The sequence below is a fragment of the Xenopus tropicalis genome, chromosome 4 (genome assembly GCF_000004195.4).
Source record: "Xenopus tropicalis strain Nigerian chromosome 4, UCB_Xtro_10.0, whole genome shotgun sequence".
NCBI classification, from domain to species: Eukaryota; Metazoa; Chordata; class Amphibia; order Anura; family Pipidae; genus Xenopus; species Xenopus tropicalis.
Window position 1 is genome coordinate 76251767 of NC_030680.2, and position 23571 is coordinate 76275337.

Below are 23571 nucleotides of genomic sequence, written 5' to 3' on the forward strand. Positions count from 1 at the left end.
CCCAGCTGTTATTTAACCTACAAGAGTGAGGGGGGAGTCTAGGGGTTCCCCACCAAAATAGTCCTGATTCGCCCTGCATCTCCCTGTCTGATGCGGCCCTAATAGACCTTGTACAGATTTGAATTTTATCACTTTACTGAGTGATTTTGTTTCTATGTTGGGAGGGGGCACATTCTATACACCTGTGGAAAGTAAAAGCTAGCAACCTATATATCACTTTCAGTTTCCTTTTCATTTTTTTTTCTACATATACACACTACTATATCTTATTTCTCTGTATGTTTATATTGGTGAGCTCTTTAGGTTATTATTTAGGGAAATATATGTAAAACTACAAAAACTTTTATTAAGATAGGAATATATAAACGAAATCAGAAGATCCATGCTGTTTGCACCAATACAAGGAAATTCTGCCTCTTTTCAAGAGAAATATTTTGATGCGCGTCTGTCATCTGCTTGTACATCTCTATCCCTTTTTCCCAGTTGATTTGAGAAATATAGATTTTTTAAGTACAGTGATTACAGAAAATTTTGCCACACTGCTTTTTCTAACGATACAACTATATGCTCAGATAACGTTTATGAAATTGACAGCACCAAATTGTTGTTCTTTCCCAGTTCTAGACTCAGGTACCCCCCTGCGTGTCATTGTCATTTCTGCCCGGTTTAGCAACTCCATCAGGCTGTTATTGGTCTCTCCCAGACCTGGCGCTGCCACCCCACCCCCCTAACATCAAGGGCACTGTGGTTTAGTCTGACAAGAGGCGGAGGAAGCGCACGGATCTGGGGAGAAGGAAAAGAAGAAAAAGAAAAGGGAGAGACAAAGAGGGAGGGGAGCGGGGAGGATATGAAAGGCACCGGGAACCAGGGAGGATGAGAGCCGGGCCCGATTGAGCTGCGTCATGGCCTCTAACTCCACGGACATCGTCAGGCAGGGATACGTGAGGATGAAGAGCAGGAAGTTGGGGGTGTGTGACGGACGGTGCACCCCAATATTGCATGCAGAGTACCCCGGTAGTGCATGCGTTTGTGGTCGCTGTCTGCCTGTATTCTACTTTGTATGCGTTATGTGTGCGAGGCAGCTTCCATTCCTTCTTCATTCCCATCCCTGCTTTCCTTGCATTTGTATCGCGCCGCATGCACTGCCCATAGCCGCAAAGGGACAGACTGCCCATAGCCGCAAAGGGACAGACTGCACACAGCCGCAAAGGGACAGACTGCACACAGCCGCAAAGGGACAGACTGCACACAGCCGCAAAGGGACAGACTGCCCATAGCCGCAAAGGGACAGACTGCCCATAGCCGCAAAGGGACAGACTGCTGCACCTCCCAAAGCGCTGCGCTTTGCTACGATTTTTTTTCCTCTTGTGAATGAGAAGCGATACTTCAAATACACAGGCTGAGACATACTATCGCCTTCCCTCTATGATTGTCCCTCACCCTAATAATGCATGCACTGTGCAGCCTGACAGCCCCCTCCCTCATTAATCAATGTAATCTGCAGACAGTGTGACTACCAAGTACTGCAAGCAGTCAACAGCCAGACAAATTCCTTCATCCTCCACCCATCGATTGCTCAGTGCAGAATACACACAGGCTGATGATTCATGGTTACCTGCTGCAGGATGTCTGACCTGTGGCCCTTTAACTGTTGGACACAGTAGTTTTTCAGTATACCAGGGACTTGGAGGTTTTTTTAGGTGCTGTATTTCACAGCAGCCTGAGGATTGCAGGTTGGACACTTTTGATAGAACCTACCTGCAAATTGTAACCATGTACTGAATAATGTAGGCATGCTTGGGCTTACAGACTGAGAGCATATTCATTACCTTTAGCCAGAATTACTGCAGGAAGTATTGCATGAGCTGGTGACCTAAATGCTTTATATGCAGCCTGAAATTGCATTACTGCATTAACTATAGACTGTCAAAACAACTTGCGCTAGGTGTGATGCTATGGGCCATTAACTGTAGGTGCTGTACAGGGATTGCTGCACAGAATTAGCACTGAGTAGAAACTATATTCCACTGTATGGACAACCAGCATTAGCCTCTATGCTATACGGTAATTATTAGGAGTGTTAAACAGGATACATATCAAAAAGCATGTAATGGCTGTGTCCCAAGTACACAGTGCTGGTTCATCTGTGGGAATAATGTTTGAATAATGACTGCACCGAACCATATATTAGTGAATTGTTTTAGCCTGAGGCCTATACATATGCAAACCTGTGTTTTTTTTTTTATCAAACAGAAGGAATAACCGTGAAGATCTAGCCAACTCTGCATGCATTGGCTAGACATAGATTTGGATCATTATATCCATGCAGAATTTAGATATGTGCCTGCTGCTGCCTGTACTGTAGAAACAGGACATGCCTATAGCATTCAGTTTGCTGTTAAATTTAGCAGGCAAGAACTAATAACTACTTGCATCTTAGTTTCCAAGAGTTTGGTATGCACTGTAATTATCTGGCACAATAAAGGTGCTTAAAAGATTGCAAAGTGCATAATTACAGGCCTTTTTAACGTGTTACTTTTGGTCCACAGCCATTGAGTAAAGCAGAAAATTGCTATGCATGTTGCTTAAGTTGAAGAGTGAGCTGAAAATGTAAAAGTAGAAAGAAAAAAGTGTTTAAATACTAATGTCCGCCCATGTTCCTACATGCAATTGTGGTGAGAGGTGCAGAATGGGGCTTGTAAGAGTTAGCATTTCATGAAGTAGAGTTAGGCCCATTCACCTATCTACAGTGCCTGAGAGACCTAGTTTACTCTTAGTCATATTCAAAAAAGCCTTGAGGTTTTTTTTAACAGATTGATTGATGCTTCAATCTCACACAAAGAGCTATTAACACCATACTTCCTTCTGACATGCTTTGGTACTTTCTAGTGCATTTTGCTCATGAGTCAGATCTGTCTCCTCTAGAAACATTCCTTTCCCAGTAAACATGTCAAATTCAAATATTCATAACCATATAAGCCCCATGCTACTGGTTTAGCAGGATAGGAGGCCTTTTATTTGCAATAATATTTGAATGAAATATTTCCCAGAAATAACATCTTTTTATTTTAATGAGCTACATTATCCAAATAACCATTTATTATTTAGTTTATTTTTTACATTTTACTTTCTATTGAATATAGTTTATGAAGGGAGGTTTCTTGTTATGTTTGTTATGTCAGAGTTAATTTTTCAGTCAGAAAAACTTAATAAATACACATATGTGTGTACTTGCTAGAGTAAGGTTAACTTATGGGGGGTTGGGGGTCCACCAATGGCATTCTATAACAGGACCCATTAGTGTCACTACATCAGTTGAACATATTTAATGTATGGTAGGGTTAAAAAGGCTTTACATGGCTATACTGTCTGCATTTCCAAAAATTTAACATACTTTCTTTAAAAGCTTGGTGTATAATTTAAATATACCTTTACTCTAATTGAATAAAAATTAACTAAAATACCTCTGCTTTAAAGGTAATTATTTTACAAGTAATAATGTTATTGGTCCTTTAAGTATAACAAATGTGTCACGTTACAATTGGCATACAACTGCAATATTTTTGCTGAAGCTCTTCTCTATACTCGCTCTGATTGACACAAGCTGCACTAGGAGGATACACATCTCCAGAATCTCCCCTGTCACCTGTTTTATTGCCACAACAACTGCTATGTTACAATGTGACACCATATACAGATTGAGCTGATTTTGCTGTACAGGCATGGGACCTGTTATCCAGAATGCTCAGGACCTGGGGGTTTCTGGATATCTTATATCTTAATTGAGATCAAATACAAGGTATTGTTTATTATTACTGAGAAAGAGGAGAAATATGTGTTGAAATTTTGAATTACTTGATTAAAATGGAGACTTTTTACAAACAGGTTTCTGGATAATGGATCAGCGTAGATGTTGTGGTCTGTTAAAAGTAGTCAACTGGTCATCTGGCTGTCTTGTGTATCTGACTGGTTGTCTGTCTCTGTTTAGGATGTAATGTTTTTTTAGCAAAAATAACTCCCTGTTGGTCTCTGATGGACATGAAGCTTTTTAAGGGTATTTGGTCCATATGTAAGATATTGCTGTTTCGTTTTGTTGCTCTGTTGTGTCAGTTGCTCTAAAAGCTTGTATTGTACTTGCGATTTTGTTATTTCAGAATATTGTTTTTGTATGTTAGATGCAGTGAACCCTATAGTTTATAAGAATATATTTAATATTACCATGCTGAGTCTTTGAAATGCTGCCTTGAAAGCATGTATTCTTTCATGAACTATTGTCAACAGTTGGTAGTAGTGTCAGCGAGAGGAAAAGTGATTTGTCTAAGGTCACAAGGTGCTTGAATGGAAATCGAACAAGGAAAACATTCTTTACACTTCAGTGACTTCCCCTTTGCATTTTACATTACCATGACTAATTAACAAGGGGTAGTTGGGGAAGGAAAAATGACAAATATGACCATGCAATAGGTTGTTCTTGCCTTCTATGCAACTGCTGAATGATCATACTATTTAGAATGAATAGATATCTAGACAGATCGGACATATTTTTTAGCCTTGGTATCTGATTTGTGGAATTTGAAAAATGTCCTACAAAGCCATTTTTATTTGTTATTTTTTTATTGCTATCCATGAAAGATTTTATTGCTTCCATTAAGAAACCACAGACATTTTCCAGCCCATAGAACAATTCCATAATAATGAGTTTTTTCTTTGTCTTGCAAAATAAATGATCTTGGGCTGTTTTAAAGCTAGTGATGAGCTCATCATGACAGTTATATTAAATGTGTATATAATGTACAAAAGCCCCTGCCATAATTTGATCTGAAAGGAATATGAAAGATGCACTCATATAAATGCATGTACACTATACAAAAATATATGTGTTTCCTGAATTAACTATACATTGAAAATATCTGTTGGGTGGATGTACTGGGGAAGCATCTTGTGTGACTAGTTTTCTCACAAGTTAAATACCTGTGCTATTACATTATAGCTGTAGTTTTTAGGATTTTTTTCATGGGCTCCAAATGATATTGCAGAATAAGCTCTGCGACCCAAAATTGATTTGGAACCACATATTCTCCTAGTTCTAAACACTATGTATATTGGTTCTAATAACTATGTATATTATAGCAACATAATTAGCATGATTTAGTTTGTGGGATCGCGACCCAACCTAAACTGCATTGGAAACTTTTAGCACCCAGTTATAACAGAAGTACAACCATCGTAAGGGCAATGGCAAAATTTTAGACATTTGCTGCCTTGGTGTTTAATATATCTGCAGGTGGGAGAGGGATACAGAAGACATAACAGTTAACATGTACATATAAACAATTCACAAAAATGGTTTGCAGTTACATTGGATGAGGATCGGAGAAACTAGGGGGAGGGCCCTGCTCACAAGAGCTTACATTGCAAAGTTATGGTATTGAACAGTTAAATCATGCATTATTTGCTTACTCTCAGTTTTGATTACATTGGTACTCAAATGTGAATCTCTTGTATTAAAGTGGTGCTGTGCTGCTCACAAAAATACTCCTGAGAATGCGTTTCCCTTTCTCCTAAGACATGTGGTATCAGCATTACTCTGTCTCCAAGAGCATGTCTTAGCTCTGTTCTTGTTAACACACTGTAGATGGGAGGGCAACAACTCACTTTTCTGTCCCTAGAAGAGTTTCACAGAGATGTTGCTTGTGGCAATATAGGTCGAATGTTCAGAACATATTACTAGTTACAACTATGCCTGTCACTTTACTTAAAAATACATGCAATAAGCTTCATTTTAATGATCTTTTCCACCTTGGTTCATATATCACCCCACATCTTTAAAGGAATTTTTCAGTAAAAAAATGAAACTAGGTAAATAAACAGGCTGTGCAAAATAAATGTTTTCAAGTTAGTCAGAAGATAGTTAGTCAGAATTGTAATCTATAAAGGCTGGAGTTAATGAATGCCTAACATACAAGCTAGAACTCAACTTCAACTGCAACCTCCTTTGCAGCTCTCTAACCTGTTAAAAGACAGTAACCAATCAGTGACTTGAGAGGGGACATACTGTTTGCTTTTGAATCTGACCTATCCCATGTGGCCCCTCCTCAAATCACTGACTAAGAGGTTAGAGTGCGGAAAGGAGGAAGTAGTGTTCTGGCTATTATGTTAGACATCTGCTCACTCTAGCCTTTGTAAACAGTAATAGAAACATTTTGTTATTTTGCACAGCCTTAGGGTGAAGACAGACAGGGCAATTAAAAAAAATATAAATAAAAAGAAAGGGCCTGTACTTATAGCCAGTGCTGAGGCAGTTGCCCATAGCAACCAATCAGGCCTTTTATTTCATAGTTTAAAACTAATTTCTGATTGGTTGCATTTGGCAACTGAAGTTTATCACCTGTCTTCTTAAACTAGCCTCGTAATGTGCAATATATTTATATGTAATACATATATATATAAAATCCAGAAGTTAGGTACCACGCACGCAGGACTTAAGGTTCATTTTGAGTGCTTTATTGAAATGGCAATATATATATATATGTTTACGCAGAAACATATGGTGGCCATACAAAGGCCAAATATCCTGTACCAAACTGATCGGCCAAATGGACTGATATTGCACAGGTGACCAGACAGTATATGCACTTTTCTGATCTTCTTTTCATTCAAACTGCATAAATAATTGAAACAGCAGGAAGTAAAAAGGAGCCGCAACCAACCAATAAACCATCACAGTTGGGTAGTATGGTCTAAATAGGCTCCGGTCCAGTCCATTGTTTGCTTTTAGTATAAACAGTACAAATTAATGCTTGCTTGCACAAATGACAATAGAGCAAGCAATAAATACAGCAGATCAAAAGGTTGCGGTGGAACCAGGGATTATGGGTGGGGGGGTCTTGACAGATTTGCAGTCAGATTCAAATTGACAGTATTTTGCAATATGTGGTGACAATCACTATGCACTTGCTTTCAGTACACAGTCTGTCACATTAGATGCAAAATATAGTTTAGTGTTTGTCACCTGTTTTGACAGTGGTTCCTGAAGTGTGCTGTATTAATATTGTATGCCCAAGGGCAGTTCACTGGTGGTGGATCTTGCTGTGGATAGTGAAAGGTCATCCAGTAATTTAAGTGGTATTTAAACTGAAATAAAGAGGGCATGCCGATTCCAGGTAGGTAAATGGATTAAAGGACAAGGAAAGGCTAAGTCACTTGGGGGTGCCAAAATGTTAGGCACCCCCATGTGACTTAAATCGCTTACTTTGTACCCAGGGCTGGTGCCCCTGTTAGGAGAAAACAGCACCAGCCCGGGGTACCTGTAGCGCAGCTCTTCCTCCTTCCACCCTCGCTTTTGGAAGGACTAAGGACAGGCGCATGCGCAGTAGAGTGAAAAGCCGACTTCTCTGTTAAAGTTCGACTTTTCACTCCACTGCGCGTGCGCGACGGAAGGAGGAAGCGATCGCTGCTACCCCGGGCTGGTGCTGGTCTCTCTGAGCAGGGGTACCAGCCCGGGGTAGAAGGTAAGCGATTTAAGTCACTTGGGGGTGCCTAACATTTTGGCACCCCCAAGTGACTTTGCCTTTCCTTCTCCTTTAAGAATATAAAAAAGGAGATTTTTTAATATTTCATTTTGAAATTTCACATGGGGCTATCCATGTTCCCAGGGAGCTACAGCCATGTGACTTGTGCTCTGATAGACTTCAGTCACACTACTGCTAAGCTGGAGGGAAGGTAGCTAGATAGCTCCTCCTAGTAGATATTAGAATAGCACTTAAGGGTGAAGACACATGGAGCTACTTAGTAGCAGCTACTTGTCATGGCTACTAAACTCCAGAAAATACCCTGCATTAGACAGTACTGATAATTGCCCCTCCTAAAACACATGTAGAGACAATTATCAGTAAATGATCAGTATTGTCTGTTTATGTAGCCGTGACAAGTAGCTGCTACTAGTAGCACTGTGTGTCTTTACTCTAATAGTAAGAAATCCAAGTCCGGCTTGGGACTCCCTCATTTGCATGGGAGTAGAAGAAACAAAAGCAGTTCTAATGTGTAGCGCTGGCTCCTTCTGAAAGCTCAGACTCAGGCACAATGCACTGGGATGTCTGCCTACACATCAATATTACAAATGGTAGAGTGTATTACTTGCTATTTAAACAGTTTATTTAGAGATAAAAAGTACACCATAAAAATCATGACAGAATCCCTTTAAGTTAATATGTTTCATTTACATTTAAAGGTTGTTTGTGCAAGTAAAACATTTTTTACAGGAGCCATCTGACTCATCCCCTCCAGGCTGAATTGGCAGCCTATTTACCCATGTATGGGTGAAGGCTGGGCCTATTAATCTAGTCCTCTCCCATTATCCCTTTATAACCATTATCGTGATCTGAACTTTGGACCAGGTTCCAATTTATTTTATCTGCCCTATTTGGTCCACCGTTCCAAATAAGTTGCTCTTTTTTGTATGGCCAGCTTTATATGAAAAGGGGTTACATCCAGTGGTTATTGAATTACAATTGAACCTTGTTGCTCACCTCTCAGGTGCTGAAACCTTTATTTGCTTTTAAAGGGATGACCGATAAATGCTGGTAAAAGGATGAGCGATAAATGCTACCTGCCCTGGGCAAGCTTAGTGTCTTTTATTACAAAACACCCTACATTTCTTATCTGCAAAGCAAACACATATCCTGTTTAAAAATTATTAAAATTCATAGAGGAGTCCCATGGGCACAGTGATACACAGTGATGAAGATGTATCAGAAATGGAGTACCAAAAGTTTTTTGCATAATAAAAAAGCAACCTTCCAAGATAATCCAATTAAATGTACATTTATTACAGATTTTCAGCGTTTATTTTTTCAGTTATTCGTACATGTAGTTATATTTAGTGTTTTCCATTTTTGTTTTCTACTTCTGACGCAAAGTGGCAGGTCTGTTATCCTAAGGTCTGTTATTCCGCTGGATTTGCTACATTGCTTCAGGAGACAGAACAGCACAGAATATAAACAGCCAGACAGATACTGCTTTCAAGTGCATTTCTATTTGCAGATAACTATAAAATCATTTTAATTATTATATCATGGACAATTGCTTTAAATTACAATTTCTTCTTCTTATGCAAAAAAAAAAATGTTACCTTAAGTTTCCTTTAAAAACAAAAAGATTAATGTAAAAATCAGTTGAAAAATTCACATTTGGATTATCCATAAAAATAATTTTCCTAAAAATGATGTGCAAGTGTGGTGTTCAGTCTCTTGTTTTTTTTCTTATAAACTATTAGGAGGGTGATAAACATTGTCTATGTTTTTATCTAAATGTTATTTAAAATCAATGCTAGTTATACACTAAATGGAATTGTGTTGGGGAGTTGTAATTGAGAAGAATTTGGGGGGGTTATTGTGGATAGACTTTTCAACTCTGGGCAGTTTCAGAGTAAGTTCCTTTCCAATAAAAATGGCAACTTGAGAGATGAAAACATCATTTTCCAATTACAATTCCCTGGAAAGATATTAATGAGCTATATAGAGTGTACAGAGTGCAGAAACAAGGAAGCCAATTGATAATGGAACATCGAAAATATGAGGAAAGGCTTCATTTATCTGTTACTTTACTAGTGGATGGGGACCATATTTATATGAAGTTTAATTTTGCACATGTGTCCATGTGGTTTTTTTCTGGTCTATCTTGTCACTATTGAATATTTTTTGATAATGTTGGTACCCATTCACAGTATCTGCTAGCAGGCTAATAATATACATTGGAGAAGTGGAGACTGTAGCCACCACCTTTTTTTGTCATTTTAAATTATGCCCAAAACAGTATGATTGATTTTATATATTTAATTGTTAGAGTGATTATATGCATCTTACACCACTGCTGGTGTCGCACTATAATGGGCCTGATGAAAGATTTGGCATCTAACACAACATGCCTGTCGAAAGAGAACGCTGCATGTTGTGTCTGCGTCTGGTAAAAGACTTTTTTTCTCTGAGAAATGCATCAACATTTCCAGTGTAGTTTAGCTCTAACTCATATTTATGAAGTGTCAACATATTCCACAGCACTGTCAGTATTTATATGTATACAAATTACATATAAATACTGACTTACACAGGAGATAAAGAGGGCCCCTTCTCATTATAGCTTATAGTCTAAAACTATGTATAATACACATTACATTTCCCAGTGTTGTATGGTTAGGATGTAATTTAAAATGAATATTATACTGTTCAGTAGAGTAGCTAGATATTCAAAGTTTTTACAAAGTAGTTTATGTTAAATGTAGCTCCTCTAGTGTTACTGCCCTGTTGCATGAAAGCTATATACCTTTTCATTTATTTAATAAGTCATTAATATATTACTCCATTTATATATAATGTACAGGGGCTGTCAGTGCATAACTGCAGAGTTGCATGAATCCATATCTATTGAGTTTTTTTGGTCTACATAAGCAGCTTTGGACTTAATAACTAGTGCAAAGAATTGTGAACAATTTGTATAGTGTTGGCAAGATTACCTGAGATGCCTGATGTAGACCAAAGTGATGCAGGAGTTAAAGCTAACAGCATATCTAGTGTCTAGCCTGCAAAGCATTAAGGAATCACTGGGGTCATGTCAAGCTCAGCCTATCGATTTGTTTAGCTGTGTTATTACCAGAACGATAAGTCTGCAGGGCACAGCGAATATGGCTTTTCTAGTTGTCCAATGAGCTGTATACACAGTAGGAAGATTGCAAACAAGATCAGCAACCTGTGATTCTACCCTGATACCCTGGTGTCATTTGTCCTTGAGCCTTTATGAACAGTGACTTTGCAGAAGTTTTGGAAATGACATGAAAAAAAAACCTTTTATTAACCTTTTGCCAAAAAAGCAAGGATGGAAACCCCCAAAGTGAGTTATTATACATACTATTCTTGCAGTATGAAATATACTGTACCAGTAGCAGTCAGTCACTTGTTAATTTTAATCACCTCGCTCCAAGTTACAAGATGCTAGCAAAGACCTGATAATGAGAGAGAACATGCAAACTGCTTGCTGATAGACGGAATCAAACCCAGGACAAGGCTCCAATATACTCTGTATACTTCACCAACATGTTTTGTCACAAATAGCAAACAGGCAGTATACGACTAATAAATGGTAGCATATCAGGAAGACATAAAAGCAAATTTCTCACTATACAAAGCTAAAATCTTAGCATATTGCAGTAACATACGGGCAAATAACTAACAAATACAAAAGGTATTATAAACAAACTCAATGTGCAGAACTCTTTATTGTGGATAATTAATCCTTATTGGAGGCAATATCTCTTTAATTAATGTTTAAATTATTTTTCAGCAGACTTAAGGTGGCCATACACGCTACAATTATAGTCTTTCCCACGACCATTGGTCGTAGAAAAGATCATTCATCCACTCTACCCACGTTAAGAGTTGAATCGTCAGATATGCAGGTAAAAACAAAGGAATTCTTTTCCCCTATCTGATGCTTTAGCATTAACGTTACAATGTTTGAGCACCTTCAATTGCGCCTCATCAACATTTTCAGTCCTGCCCAAGGCAAGCGTTATCTAAGGCTTTTACCGATATTGGCCGCCTCATCTCCCACTATACACGCACTGATTATAGTACAAAACTCAATTTCATATATCCATGCTTGTATAGCCACCTTTAAGTTATGGAAATCAAAATTAGGGAAAGACCCCTCATCCATTCCTCACCCCATGTCCTAAGCTGTCCGGATATCGGATCCCATACCTGTATTTATAAATGTAATTGCTGTTGAAAGCAGTATTTTTCCTTTTTTGTATGTTCAGCAGTGCTGGTTCTGATTTGAAACAGTGTAGCAGAAGGAAGATTTTTAGAGATGGCTTCACATAGTAACTCTTTTTTACTAATTATTCTACCAAACTGGTAGAGATAAAAAAACTTCTTGGTTGCTGCCAGTAGAAGATAAGATAATTTATGTATTCTGAAGGCTTGGGGCAAAATTGGTATGTTATCCCCACTATTTGTTTGTATAGAAATTTGTGCCACCAAAACATTAGTTGTATGTCATTGTCAGTTATTTGTTACATTTGTTGAAGAAAAAGAACCTGTAACTGCATAGTCATTAAATGAGTGCAAAGTGCAAAAAATCACCAAAATTGCCCTGTCACAGTGAAATACAAATATTTGTGCAAACATTTTTGCTCCAGTTTATTAAACTGAGAACAACTGGATAAAATGATGCCAGACTAATTTAATTTTCTTTTATGAGGAGGTGAGCAGGAACTCAGTGCTGGAATGGCAGTGGATGTCATCTACTTGTACTTTGCTAAAGCATTTGATACAATACCACACAGATAAATTTGAGGAATATTGGCCTGGAACATAATATTTGTACTTGGATAGAGAACTGGCTGAAGGATAGAATGATCAGAATGGTAAATGGAGCATTTTCTAACTGGGCCAGTGTTGTTAGTGGAGTATTGCAGGGATCTGTCCTTGGTCTTTTGCTTTTTAAATTGTTTATTAATGACCTGAAGGTGGGCATAGAGAGTACTGTTTCTATTTTTTCTGATGATACTAAATTGTGCAGGATGCTGCCACTTTGCAGAGCGATTTGACAACATTGGAAAACTGGGCAGCAAACTGGAAAATGAGGTTCAGTGTTTAAAAGTCCAAAGTTATGCACTCTGATATAAATAATATAAATGCAAGTTACACACTAAATGGTAGTGTTTTGGGGGACCCTTAATTGAAAAGGATCTGGGGATTTTATCTCAGATAAAGGCCTCACCTTGAGTATGCAGTGCAGTTTTGGGCTCAAGTCCTTAAGGGCTTCCTCTCAAAGCAACTTCCGCGATATACATTTAAAGTTAAATATTGGAAAATGTTGGGAAAATTTTAAACTTCCGTGTTTACGTGACAAACAGTCACATTATTTTTTGGATTCGGTTCAGCCAGGTCCATGGATTTGGCCAAATCCGAATCCTGCCGACAAAGGCTGAATCTTGCCCAAATCCCGAACTGAATCCTGTATTCGGTGCATCCCTAATTTGAAGCAGCGTAGGTGGTTTTTCATGGTGAAGGCAGTGAAGTTGTGGAATGTCCTTCCTAGTGATGTTGTAATGGCAGATTCTGTTAATGCCTTTAAGAGGGGCCTGGATGAGTCCTTGAACAAGCAGAATATCCAAGGCTATTGTGATACTAAAATCTACAGTTAGTATTAATGGTTGTATATATAGTTTATGTATGTGAGTGTATAGATAGGTCAGTATAGGTTTATTTGTGCTGGTTTCACTTGGAAGGGTTGAACTTGATGGACTTGATGGTCTTTTTTCAACCCTATGTAACTAACTATGTCTCAGATGTTAGAGGCATCAAGCGGATGGTTCACTTAGATGTGCTGTGAAGTCCTACAAACAATGGTCAAGTAGAGGGCTTCCTTCCATCTGAGGACACTGGGTCTAATTTAAAAAGGTAGGCACAACAGGGAAATTAGTGTTCATGTTATATAAATGTGCCCAGTTGTTTGCTTATTTTCACACCTACCATTGTGCATTATTTTAATAATGAGCCATATAGCCTGTATTCACTCTTACTGCAGATAACAGATCAGTATAATTTAGGTTCAGTGAGAGCTCAGAAGTAGTGTAATATCATTTTTAATTGATGGCATGCTTTCAAAATTTCCTTTTGAATGACTCGCCACTTTACCTGGTCACAAATATTGTTTACCCTCTGTTTGAGTTATGCACTTTGCACTAAAATGCATTTTTCTTGTCACTTTGTTTTAGATTTACCGGCGTTGCTGGCTGGTATTGAGAAAATCTTCCAGCAAAGGCCCCTGGCGTCTTGAAAAATACCCTGATGAAAGGTCTGTGCTTCTGAAAGCCTCCCCTAAGGTGAGACATTAAAATCTATAACCTTTCTGTGATAAAAAAGATTATTTTTTACCATTCTCAATTGACTCTCTCTTAGTGCTTAGAACTTAATCTTTGTAATTCTGTTTTTTATATTTATTGATAATGTTTGTTCTTTGTACTTTTACTAGATTTTAATAATATATATTGCTGCATGTACTAGTTGTGCTATATAAATTATAAAGTTATACATACATACTTGATAAAATGATCGAGTACAGGTATGGGATCTGTTATCCAGAATGCTCGGGACCTGGGGTCTTCCGGATAAGGGATCTTTCCGTAATTTGGATCTCTATGCCTTAAGTCTACTAAAAAATAATTTAAACATTAAATACACCAAATAGGATTGTTTTGCATCCAATAAGGATTCGTTATATCTTAGTTGGGATCAAGTACAATCTATTGTTTTATTATTACAGAGAAAAAGGAAATAATTTCTAAAAAACAAGAATTATTTGTTTAAAATGGGGTCTATGGGAGATGGCCTTCCAATAATTTGGAATATTCTTGATAATGGGTTTTCAAATAACAGGCCTATACCTGTACTAGTTTTCAACTAATTCATTGCTAGTTATAAGTTTCCAACACTTCTTTCAGGTGATTAATTCATTAACCGTTTGCTGCTAAAGCACACCCTGGCTCCTACTTTGGTACAGTTTGTTGCTTTGCTTGGGGGCATTGGCAACCCCCATATGAGGATCTTCCTTATGCCCTTGAAATGTTGTTCATGACGTGAATAATTGCAGTAGAGATACCTGCATGTGTTCCAGCATCTTAGAAAAGTTCCCTTGACATCAAGCCCTCCATTTTCCGAACTCATGTCCTCTCTCCATCTTATCTCTCACTTCCCTTGCTCACAATATATATCTTTTCTCCACCATAGTGCCATACTGCCCATCTCTTCCATTGCTCTGCTCCAAACTCATGTATTCATCTATTCTGGAAAAAAACATTCAAGTATCTGTATGGGAACATTGTGTTCACACTGTAAACTCCTCAGCCTAATGACTGCTTAAATACACAGTCCTACGTAAAAGGGAAGATAGAAATTAACACATTTGGTGACCACCAGTCACTAAGGGATATATTTATCATGCTGTGTAAAAAGGAGAGTGAAGCATTACCAGTGATGTTGCCCAGGGCAACCAATCAGCAATTAGATTTCATCAGTTACAAAATCAAAGCAAAGCGTGTGATTGGCTGCTATAAGCAACATCACCGGTAATGTTTTACTTCACTTTTAAATAAATAAATTAAATAAATATACCCCTCAATGTGAGTGGGACAAATTGCCTAGGGCAGAAGGAAGACTTTGCTTTTTAAAAGTGGCTTCTCATAGAACCTCTTTTCTTACTACTTGTTCAACCAAGAGATAGAGATAACAATACCTCTTGGTTGCTGCCAATAGAAGATAATACTTTGGATAAAATTTGTGCAACAATAGCCCTATCAGAGTGCTCTATTTATTCATATGCCAATTTGCTTCACCACAAAATTTCTTAACGCCATGAACCGTAGCCGTATGTCATTGTCAATTATTTGGCACATTTGATGCCAGAAGAATAAGAACCTGTTAACTGCATCATTAAATGTATGTATGTATAACTTTATTTATAAAGCACTAGATGGACATGCAGCGATGTACAATCTTACAATATACAGAATTACACACAGGGAGGACAAATGTCATAATAAATACAATAAATAAGTATAAATACAGAGAGATTAAGTGCCATGTGGTATAAGACAGTAGGAAGGAGGTCTCTGCCCCATAGAGCTTACAGTCTAAGTGGTTGGGTAACATACAGGCACAAACTGACACATTAAATGAGTGCAAAATTCAAGAAATAGTCAAAATTGCCTTGTTAGAGTCTTTGTAAAGATGAATTCATGTTATTCAAGTAGGCACACTTCTGTGCCTATTTTTGCACCTATTATTGTACATGCTTTTTATAAATAAGTCCTTTAGGCTGACTTCACTCTTACTGCAGGTAACTGAGATCAGTAATGTGAAGTGCATCATGCGGCTCCCAAAGGAGACCAAGAGGCAAGCAGTTGCCATAATATTTTGTGATGATTTGGCCCGTACATTCACATGTGATTCAGGTAAGAAATTATCAAACATACAAAACAAGTTTTAGTAGCATACAAACAATTAAGCTTGTCTCCAGGTATATGCATAATTGTCAATGTTCAGTTTAGAGTAATGTTGCAATACTGCAGGCTCTATTATACACATAGTTCTTTGATCTCCAAATTACAAGTCTAGAACCATGGTCCTGTGGACTCTGGGATCAGAGAGGAGAGGAAGCCTGTCTCATGTTGAATATATTTTTGGGTCTTGTTGAAGCTATAGGGATCAGAGCAAGAGTCCTTTGATGGCGACGTTATCTTGAACATCTTGGAATTCCTTCAATCCTGCATGTCCATGAGACATTTATTCTTACTTTGCCTACAAACACATGTATTAATATCTGGCAAATGTATTTAGTAATATAATAAGTCATGGCCCCTAGATTAGCCTTTCTAGAAAATTGTAACTAGTGTTTCTAGTTACAAAGACATTATAGATGTATTATCTTGTTTTTAAATTCCCTTATCACTACACAGTTTAACATGCTTCTATAACTGTTGCATACATATAAAAACAAGAAAGGCAACTATTTAGCAGGTTAGCAGTTTACAGGAAACTTTAGCTTATGCTACTTAAAATGTTACTGTGCTGTGGTGGCTCATTGTTTATACAGTACACTGTGTGCTCTGTACGCACATACGCTACATATTAAACATGTATGTTGCAATCAACTTTTCACCTTGTTAATAAATTTGCGAGTTTTTTTCTACTTCAAATAAACTCACAGTTTGAAAAAACTTGAATATTTGCTTATTTATTAAAAAAATCTGAATATTAAAAATATGATTGAATAAAATAGTGTAAAAAAATAAATACCTTGAATTTGTGAGTTTACAAGCTCAAAAAACTGGAAACTCTCGAATTGAAAAAAAATTTGCTTGAATAACTCTCATTGACTTCTTAAATCTTGGGAGTTTTAAAGCAAAAACAAATTTGAATCATAGATAAATGTCAAGCCGAGCTGGGCCAACGAGAATGTCCTCACACTAGGCTGGAGGCTTACCCTGAAGATGAGACAGGAAGCACAGCAGTGGAGAGAGGCTGGAAGGCCAATTAGCAAAGTACCGTGGAGTAGGCGAAGGAGTAGTCAAAAAAGGTCCCGGTCGAGGCAGGCAGCAGGGTTCACAGGCAAGGTAACAGGCAAGGGTCAATAACAGGATTTGTAATAGTAGTAAATGCTGGGTACACTGAGAAAGATAACCGAGCACTGTTTGCTCATTGCTGAGGCCTTTTAAGGCATCCTGCGACAAGACAGCGACGTAGCATGCGTCAATACGCACGCAGCGGCATCATCGCTCATCAGTAATGACGCGTGCGTCAAAACGTGTGCGCGCAACCATGCGTGCGACCACGTCAGACGCGGCGCCATCGCGCGCTGGAACGCATCCGCCGTGTGCGTTCCACCCGAAGCCGCCAATGGACCTTAGCGCCAGTGATTGGCCTTACAATAAAATTCAAACTTGGATGTTAAATCACCCCCCCTTTATGTCATGGGAAAGAGGAAGATTCCATATACAAGTATTGCATAGGATGCATGCTTTGTAAAATGTCATCTGATAGAGGAACCATCTGATCTAACACTGGCCAAAATGGACAAATTTCAGTACCAACATAGCCACTCCTATAGTGGTCTGTGTTTGGGGCCAAAATTGTTGTCTATAGATTCATACCTCTCCACCAGGCTCCAACTGAAGGGAATGCCTGTGACATCGCAAAGCCCCGCCCACCCTATGCATATTCACTGCACTTTAAGTAGAAGCTGCTGTGTTAGTGAAGTCTATCAAGCCACATACTGAAGAGTCAGTAGCAGGGAAAACCCCTCCCAGTTTACTCCTTCTGTGTCTCTGTTTGTGCTACTGCCAGGGAGTGGAGGGGGAGGAGCAAGCAGAGCAGGAAGGACTGCCTGAGACATTGCAAAGCCCCGCCCAATGAAGTCTATCAGGGCCAGGGGCCCCAGCCACATACTGAAGAGTCTAAACCGGAAGCTTGCAAAAGGGCTGGGTAGAGCATAGTTTATGGACATATTTGAACCCAAAGGTATTAAAAAAAACCCCACTTCTATTTTACATTATTTTACATGGTTTAGTGCATTGTCAAAAATTTATGGTATATATCCCCTACTAGCAAACAGTGCTTGAATGACAAATAAGGAATGTCATTGACATTGATCACACCTCACCAAAATCTTGTTTGTTATGGGTTTTTATTATACATAATTTCTTATTTGTAAGCCTTCAAACAATAATATGACCACAATCTCCACTTTTGAAAATTGGATCCATTACCTTATGATCTGCATTTTCACAGAGCTGGAAGCAGAAGAGTGGTACAAAGTTCTGTCTATGGAATGCCCAGGAACTAGAGTGACCGATTACAACCTAGGGGAACCTGATCTGCTGACGCCAGGTGTACAAAGTGAACAGACAGGTGAAGGGCACTAGTAATATACCATGGATAATGAAATGGGAAACATTTTGGTATGTTCAACTAAGGGGCAATGTGTTTAATTGATAGCATAGCAAGATTAGAAAGGCTCACATATATATGGCTGTTTAAGGAATATCATATCACAGTGTAGCTTGCTGAAACTGTGGGGTCATCAGTGAAGGTAGGAATGTGTTTTGGTAAGTGGCATACATAAGTCAGAGAAGGTGTTTTTAAAGTTTACACCGTTGTTAATAACTACAGTACCTAACCTGGTAATGCTTTTTAACTTGCAAAATGAATTATATATGATAAGTGACTGGTGGAGGAGATCAGGTTCCGTTGGCACAGAATATTAAGAGTAATGTTTTGCCCTTGCAGAGCGATTTAATGTGTTTTTATTGCCCTCTTCAAACTTGGACGTGTATGGAGAGTGCAAGATGCAAATAACCCAGGAAAATCTCTACCTCTGGGACCCACACAACCCTCGCACCAAGCTGCTTTCTTGGCCTCTCTGTGCTCTTCGCAGATATGGAAGTGATTCCTCACGGTTTACTTTTGAGGCAGAAAGGTGAGCAATTTAGAATGTTTTGAATAATACAACAGAATCAAATAAAACCTAAAGCTAAGCTATAGATGCAGAATAGCGCAGCAAAGTCAACAGGTAACATCTTATGACTCTTAGGGTTTTGTGCAGATCCGTTGGCGACACAGTGCTTGCTGGCACATGCGCAGTTGAAGTTAATCCCAGAATATTTGCACATGCAGATTGCAAATGCACCAGCAAGCTCTAATTCGCCAAAATGATCTAAAAAAAATACAAAGATACAGAAGCATTATTGATTATTGTGGTTTACACATCATTTAGTTCATTTTATCAATTACAATAGAAACTACATAAAGTCAACTCTGTATGTGTGTGAATTATAACAATTAAAAACTTAAGTTTTCCACTCAAATGCTTTTGGGCCCCTTTTACTTAGCTTTGGCGCTTATGTCAGGGGGAGAGAAATTGGGATCTTCGGTGCAGTAAGCACAATTTCTCTATACACTTAATGAGATACTTAATGAGACATTAAGCTCTCAGTTACCAAAAAAGTGCAGTCTAAAGAAAGGTGAAAACCGTGGCAGAAACATCACAGTTTTGGCTCTGTTATATCTAGCATGGGAATTACTTGGTATATATTATGTATAATTGCTTGGCACATTTCACATGAGCTGTGCTTTCGTGTTGCAATTGGTACCAAATGTGGTTCTGTATTGCCAGGGTGTGTGGAATCAGCGAGGGTCTGTACACATTCCAGACTCTGGAAGGACAGCAGATCTATGAGCGCGTGCACAAGGCTGTCCTGGCTTTGGCGGAACAGCACAAGAATCTTCTCCTAGAAATGGAAAAAAACTCCCGCGTGAGTTATACATTCTACATCCTAAATGGGGAGATTTTTCTTGTATGTTTATAACTATCTATTCCTAAAAAACATTGTTAAAAAGTACACTTTCTATAGCTAGCTGATTTGCCGATCAAACATTTATTAGCAATGAGATAATGATGACAAATATGAACTTAGAAATTATAGGTGGGAATCCTGCTAACACATTACATGCTCATTACAAGGTACTCCCTATTAAGGCACTGCATAAAAACGGTAGTTTTACAAATTTTAGATTAGATTGACTTCATAATGAGACATATAGTAAAACTACAAATCCCACTGTCCACGCAACCAACTCTTGGTGGATGTTTGGGGGGTTTATTTCTATAAAAGCGGTAGAGTATTGATTGTTACACTTTCTACTTCTTCAAAGTAAGGACATTTAGTTATGTTTATCAGTGTGCCAATGTCATTTCTACCACTGTGAAATGTCTTGTCTATTTCTTGAAATTACTGTTTAACTACACATTACCAGCTGAAGAATTCGTACAGCTACAGGGATAGGACCCATTGCCCAAAATGCTTGGGACCTGGGTTTTTCCAGATTCTTTCATTTGGATCACCATACCTTACTACTTCAAAATCATTAAAACATGAATTTAACCGAGTAGAATTGTTTTGCCCCAATAAGGATTAATTATATCTTAGCTGGGATGAGGTGCAAGGTACTTTATTATTATAGAGAATTATATGTTTTCCTCTATATTGCAGTGTTTTTCAGAATTCCCGCACAACTCAATAGACTAAAATTTGCCCCACATTTTACATCAGACAGTTTAAAAGTGAGAGTGTATAGGGAGAAGGTTTTATTAAAAAAAAAATGTTTTAATCTTTATGTTCTGTCAGTTATACCTCTTACTGTTTTTCAGCGTCTAAACAAGGATGCAGAAAACATCACCTACCCATCTCCTACCACCTCCATGCTGCCCCGTAGTGCATACTGGCACCATATTACCAGTGGCCAGACCAATGCAGAGTCTTCCAGCAACATTCGTGAGTGTCAGCTTGGCATTTAAAAAAGAAAGTGCTGGGGTGAAATATGCTATTAGCAAGGCAATGATAACAGCTTAGGGCAAAAGACAGAAGTATGCTTTTGAGGTGTTTAAGTCTTTTTTAGATTTAAAATGAGGGGGGAGGGACAGAAGCAGAACTGTAATTTAGTGGGACATAGGAACTGAGTCTGACTGAATTTATTTAAGATTGCTTTGGTTAGGAAACAGTACTTAGGTACAGTGGCTTGCAAAAGTGTTCGGCCCCCTTGAACTTTTCCACATTTTGTCACATTACAGCCACAAACATGAATCAATTTTATTGGAATTCCACGTGAAAGACCAATACAAAGTGCTGTACACGTGAGAAGTGGAACGAAAATCATACATGATTCCAAACATTTTTTACAAATAAATAACTGCAAAGTGGGGTGTGCGTAATTATTCAGCCCCCTGAGTCAATACTTTGTAGAACCACCTTTTGCTGCAATTACAGCTGCCAGTCTTTTAGGGTATGTCTCTACCAGCTTTGCACATCTAGAGACTGAAATCCTTGCCCATTCTTCTTTGCAAAACAGCTCCAGCTCAGTCAGATTAGATGGACAGCGTTTGTGAACAGCAGTTTTCAGATCTTGCCACAGATTCTCGATTGGATTTAGATCTGGACTTTGACTGGGCCATTCTAACACATGGATTTGTTTTGTTTTAAACCATTCCATTGTTGCCCTGGCTTTATGTTTAGGGTTGTTGTCCTGCTGGAAGGTGAACCTCCGCCCCAGTCTCAAGTCTTTTGCAGACTCCAAGAGGTTTTCTTCCAAGATTGCCCTGTATTTGGCTCCATCCATCTTCCCATCAACTCTGACCAGGTTCCCTGTCCCTGCTGAAGAGAAGCACCCCCAGAGCATGATGCTGCCACCACCATATGACAGTGGGGATGGTGTGTTCAGAGTGATGTGCAGTGTTAGTTTTCCGCCACACATAGCGTTTTGCATTTTGGCCAAAAAGTTCCCTTTTGGTCTCATCTGACCAGAGCACCTTCTTCCACATGTTTGCTGTGTCCCCCACATGGCTTGTGGCAAACTGCAAATGGGACTTCTTATGGTTTTCTGTTAACAATGGCTTTCTTCTTGCCACTCTTCCATAAAGGCCAACTTTGTGCAGTGCACGACTAAGAGTTGTCCTATGGACAGATTCCCCCATCTGAGCTGTAGATCTCTGCAGCTCGTCCAGAGTCACCATGGGCCTCTTGGCTGCATTTCTGATCAGCGCTCTCCTTGTTCGGCCTGTGAGTTTAGGTGGACGCCCTTGTCTTGGTAGGTTTACAGTTGTGCCATACTCCTTCTGAATGATCGCTTGAACTGTGCTCCGTGGGATGTTCAAGGCTTTGAAAATCTTTTTGTAGCCTAAGCCTGCTTTAAATTTCTCAATAACTTTATCCCTGACCTGTCTGGTGTGTTCTTTGGACTTCATGGTGTTGTTGCTCCCAATATTCTCTTAGACAACCTCTGAGGCCGTCACAGATCAGCTGTATTTGTACTGACATTAGATTACACACAGGTGCACTCTATTTAGTCATTAGCACTCATCAAGCAATGTCTATGGGCAACTGACTGCACTCAGACCAAAGGGGGCTGAATAATTACGCACACCCCACTTTGTAGTTATTTATTTGTAAAAAATGTTTGGAATCATGTATGATTTTCATTCCACTTCTCACGTGTACACCACTTTGTATTGGTCTTTCACGTGGAATTCCAATAAAATTGATCCATGTTTGTGGCTGTAATGTGGAAATGTTCAAGGGGGCTGAATACTTTTGCAAGCCACTGTATATGGTTAAATAATGACCAGTGCTGTACAACAACCAATATATGGAGTCATCCTCCAAGGGCAATGGATTTTTGTTGTGGGGCTCCCCTCTCTTGCTCATGCCAATGGCTGACCATTTATGTAACTAGCCTTTAGCAAGAGCTAGTGACATGGGCTACATTGGTCCAACTAGTGACCTTTGTGACCAGACGTAAGGCTAACAGCATGCTAGGAAGTGTATCCATGTAATAAGTAATTGATGTGCAGCCAGTCAGTGTTAATCCATAGGATTGTGTCAGTATGATATGTACCCAAATAAGGATTGGTTTCTCTGTCTGTACTGCAGGTGTACCAAGTGGTAGAGAATCAGATCCCATCACCAGACGGATGTGTGATCGGAAGACTTCAGCATGTGAAAGGAAGCTCCCCACTTCAGCCTCTCAGTGACAAAGTCTTGTCTTTACCCAGCCTAATCCAAACCTAAAGGGCACTGAAGGCTTGGTGAACAAGAAGGAATTATATGACGCTGTACCTGTACTACTGAAGAGTTGGCCTACATGCCCTTATTGGCTTTTTAGGAAGTAGGAGCCTGAAAGACATATAGTGTCTTGCCTTTCTTAGAAAGAAGTCACTAATTGCTCTGAGGTTTCCTACCAAGAAAGGACTGCAGTTTGTGTATGTCTGCACAATAAAGACAAGGTGCTCTGAAATGACCCCATGTAGCAGCACCACTTCCTGACTAGAAGAAAAGGAGAGCATGTAAGACAGGGAAGTGCAGGGGATGGAAATATCATTTCTGTAAAAAGCTAATTTTGCACTTAAAAAAAAAAAATAACAACCAAAATGAATTGCACTGTGTCAACATTCATTGCTTGT

General features: G+C 38.8%; 1 protein-coding gene across 3 annotated transcripts; it reads left to right on the forward strand.

Moving 5' to 3' along the window:
* The first annotated feature begins 703 nt into the window (after positions 1–703).
* Positions 704–23563, forward strand: dok4 (docking protein 4). 3 transcript variants are annotated; one of them, XM_031900209.1, is made up of 8 exons: positions 704–1014; positions 13778–13885; positions 15898–16012; positions 18348–18467; positions 18846–19035; positions 19732–19870; positions 20767–20890; positions 23042–23563. In XM_031900209.1, exons 1-8 carry the CDS (start codon positions 1000–1002, stop codon positions 23140–23142), a joined length of 912 nt encoding a protein of 303 aa, XP_031756069.1. In that variant the 5' UTR covers positions 704–999; the 3' UTR covers positions 23143–23563. The 3 variants fall into 3 exon arrangements, with proteins under 3 accessions (XP_031756069.1, NP_001072558.1, XP_012816795.2); NM_001079090.1 differs by having other exon boundaries at positions 861–968; positions 23042–23548; XM_012961341.3 differs by lacking the exon at positions 704–1014 and adding an exon at positions 10366–11449.
* Positions 23564–23571: the final 8 nt, after the last annotated feature.

Coding starts and splice junctions, on each gene's coding strand:
- dok4 (XM_012961341.3), top strand. CDS start 11,315: ATGTTTAAATTATTTTTCAGCAGACTTAAGGTGGCCATACACGCTACA. Junction 16,013..18,347: donor TACATTCACATGTGATTCAG/GTAAGAAATTAT, acceptor GCATTTTCACAG/AGCTGGAAGCAGAAGAGTGG. Junction 19,036..19,731: donor TTTACTTTTGAGGCAGAAAG/GTGAGCAATTTA, acceptor CTGTATTGCCAG/GGTGTGTGGAATCAGCGAGG.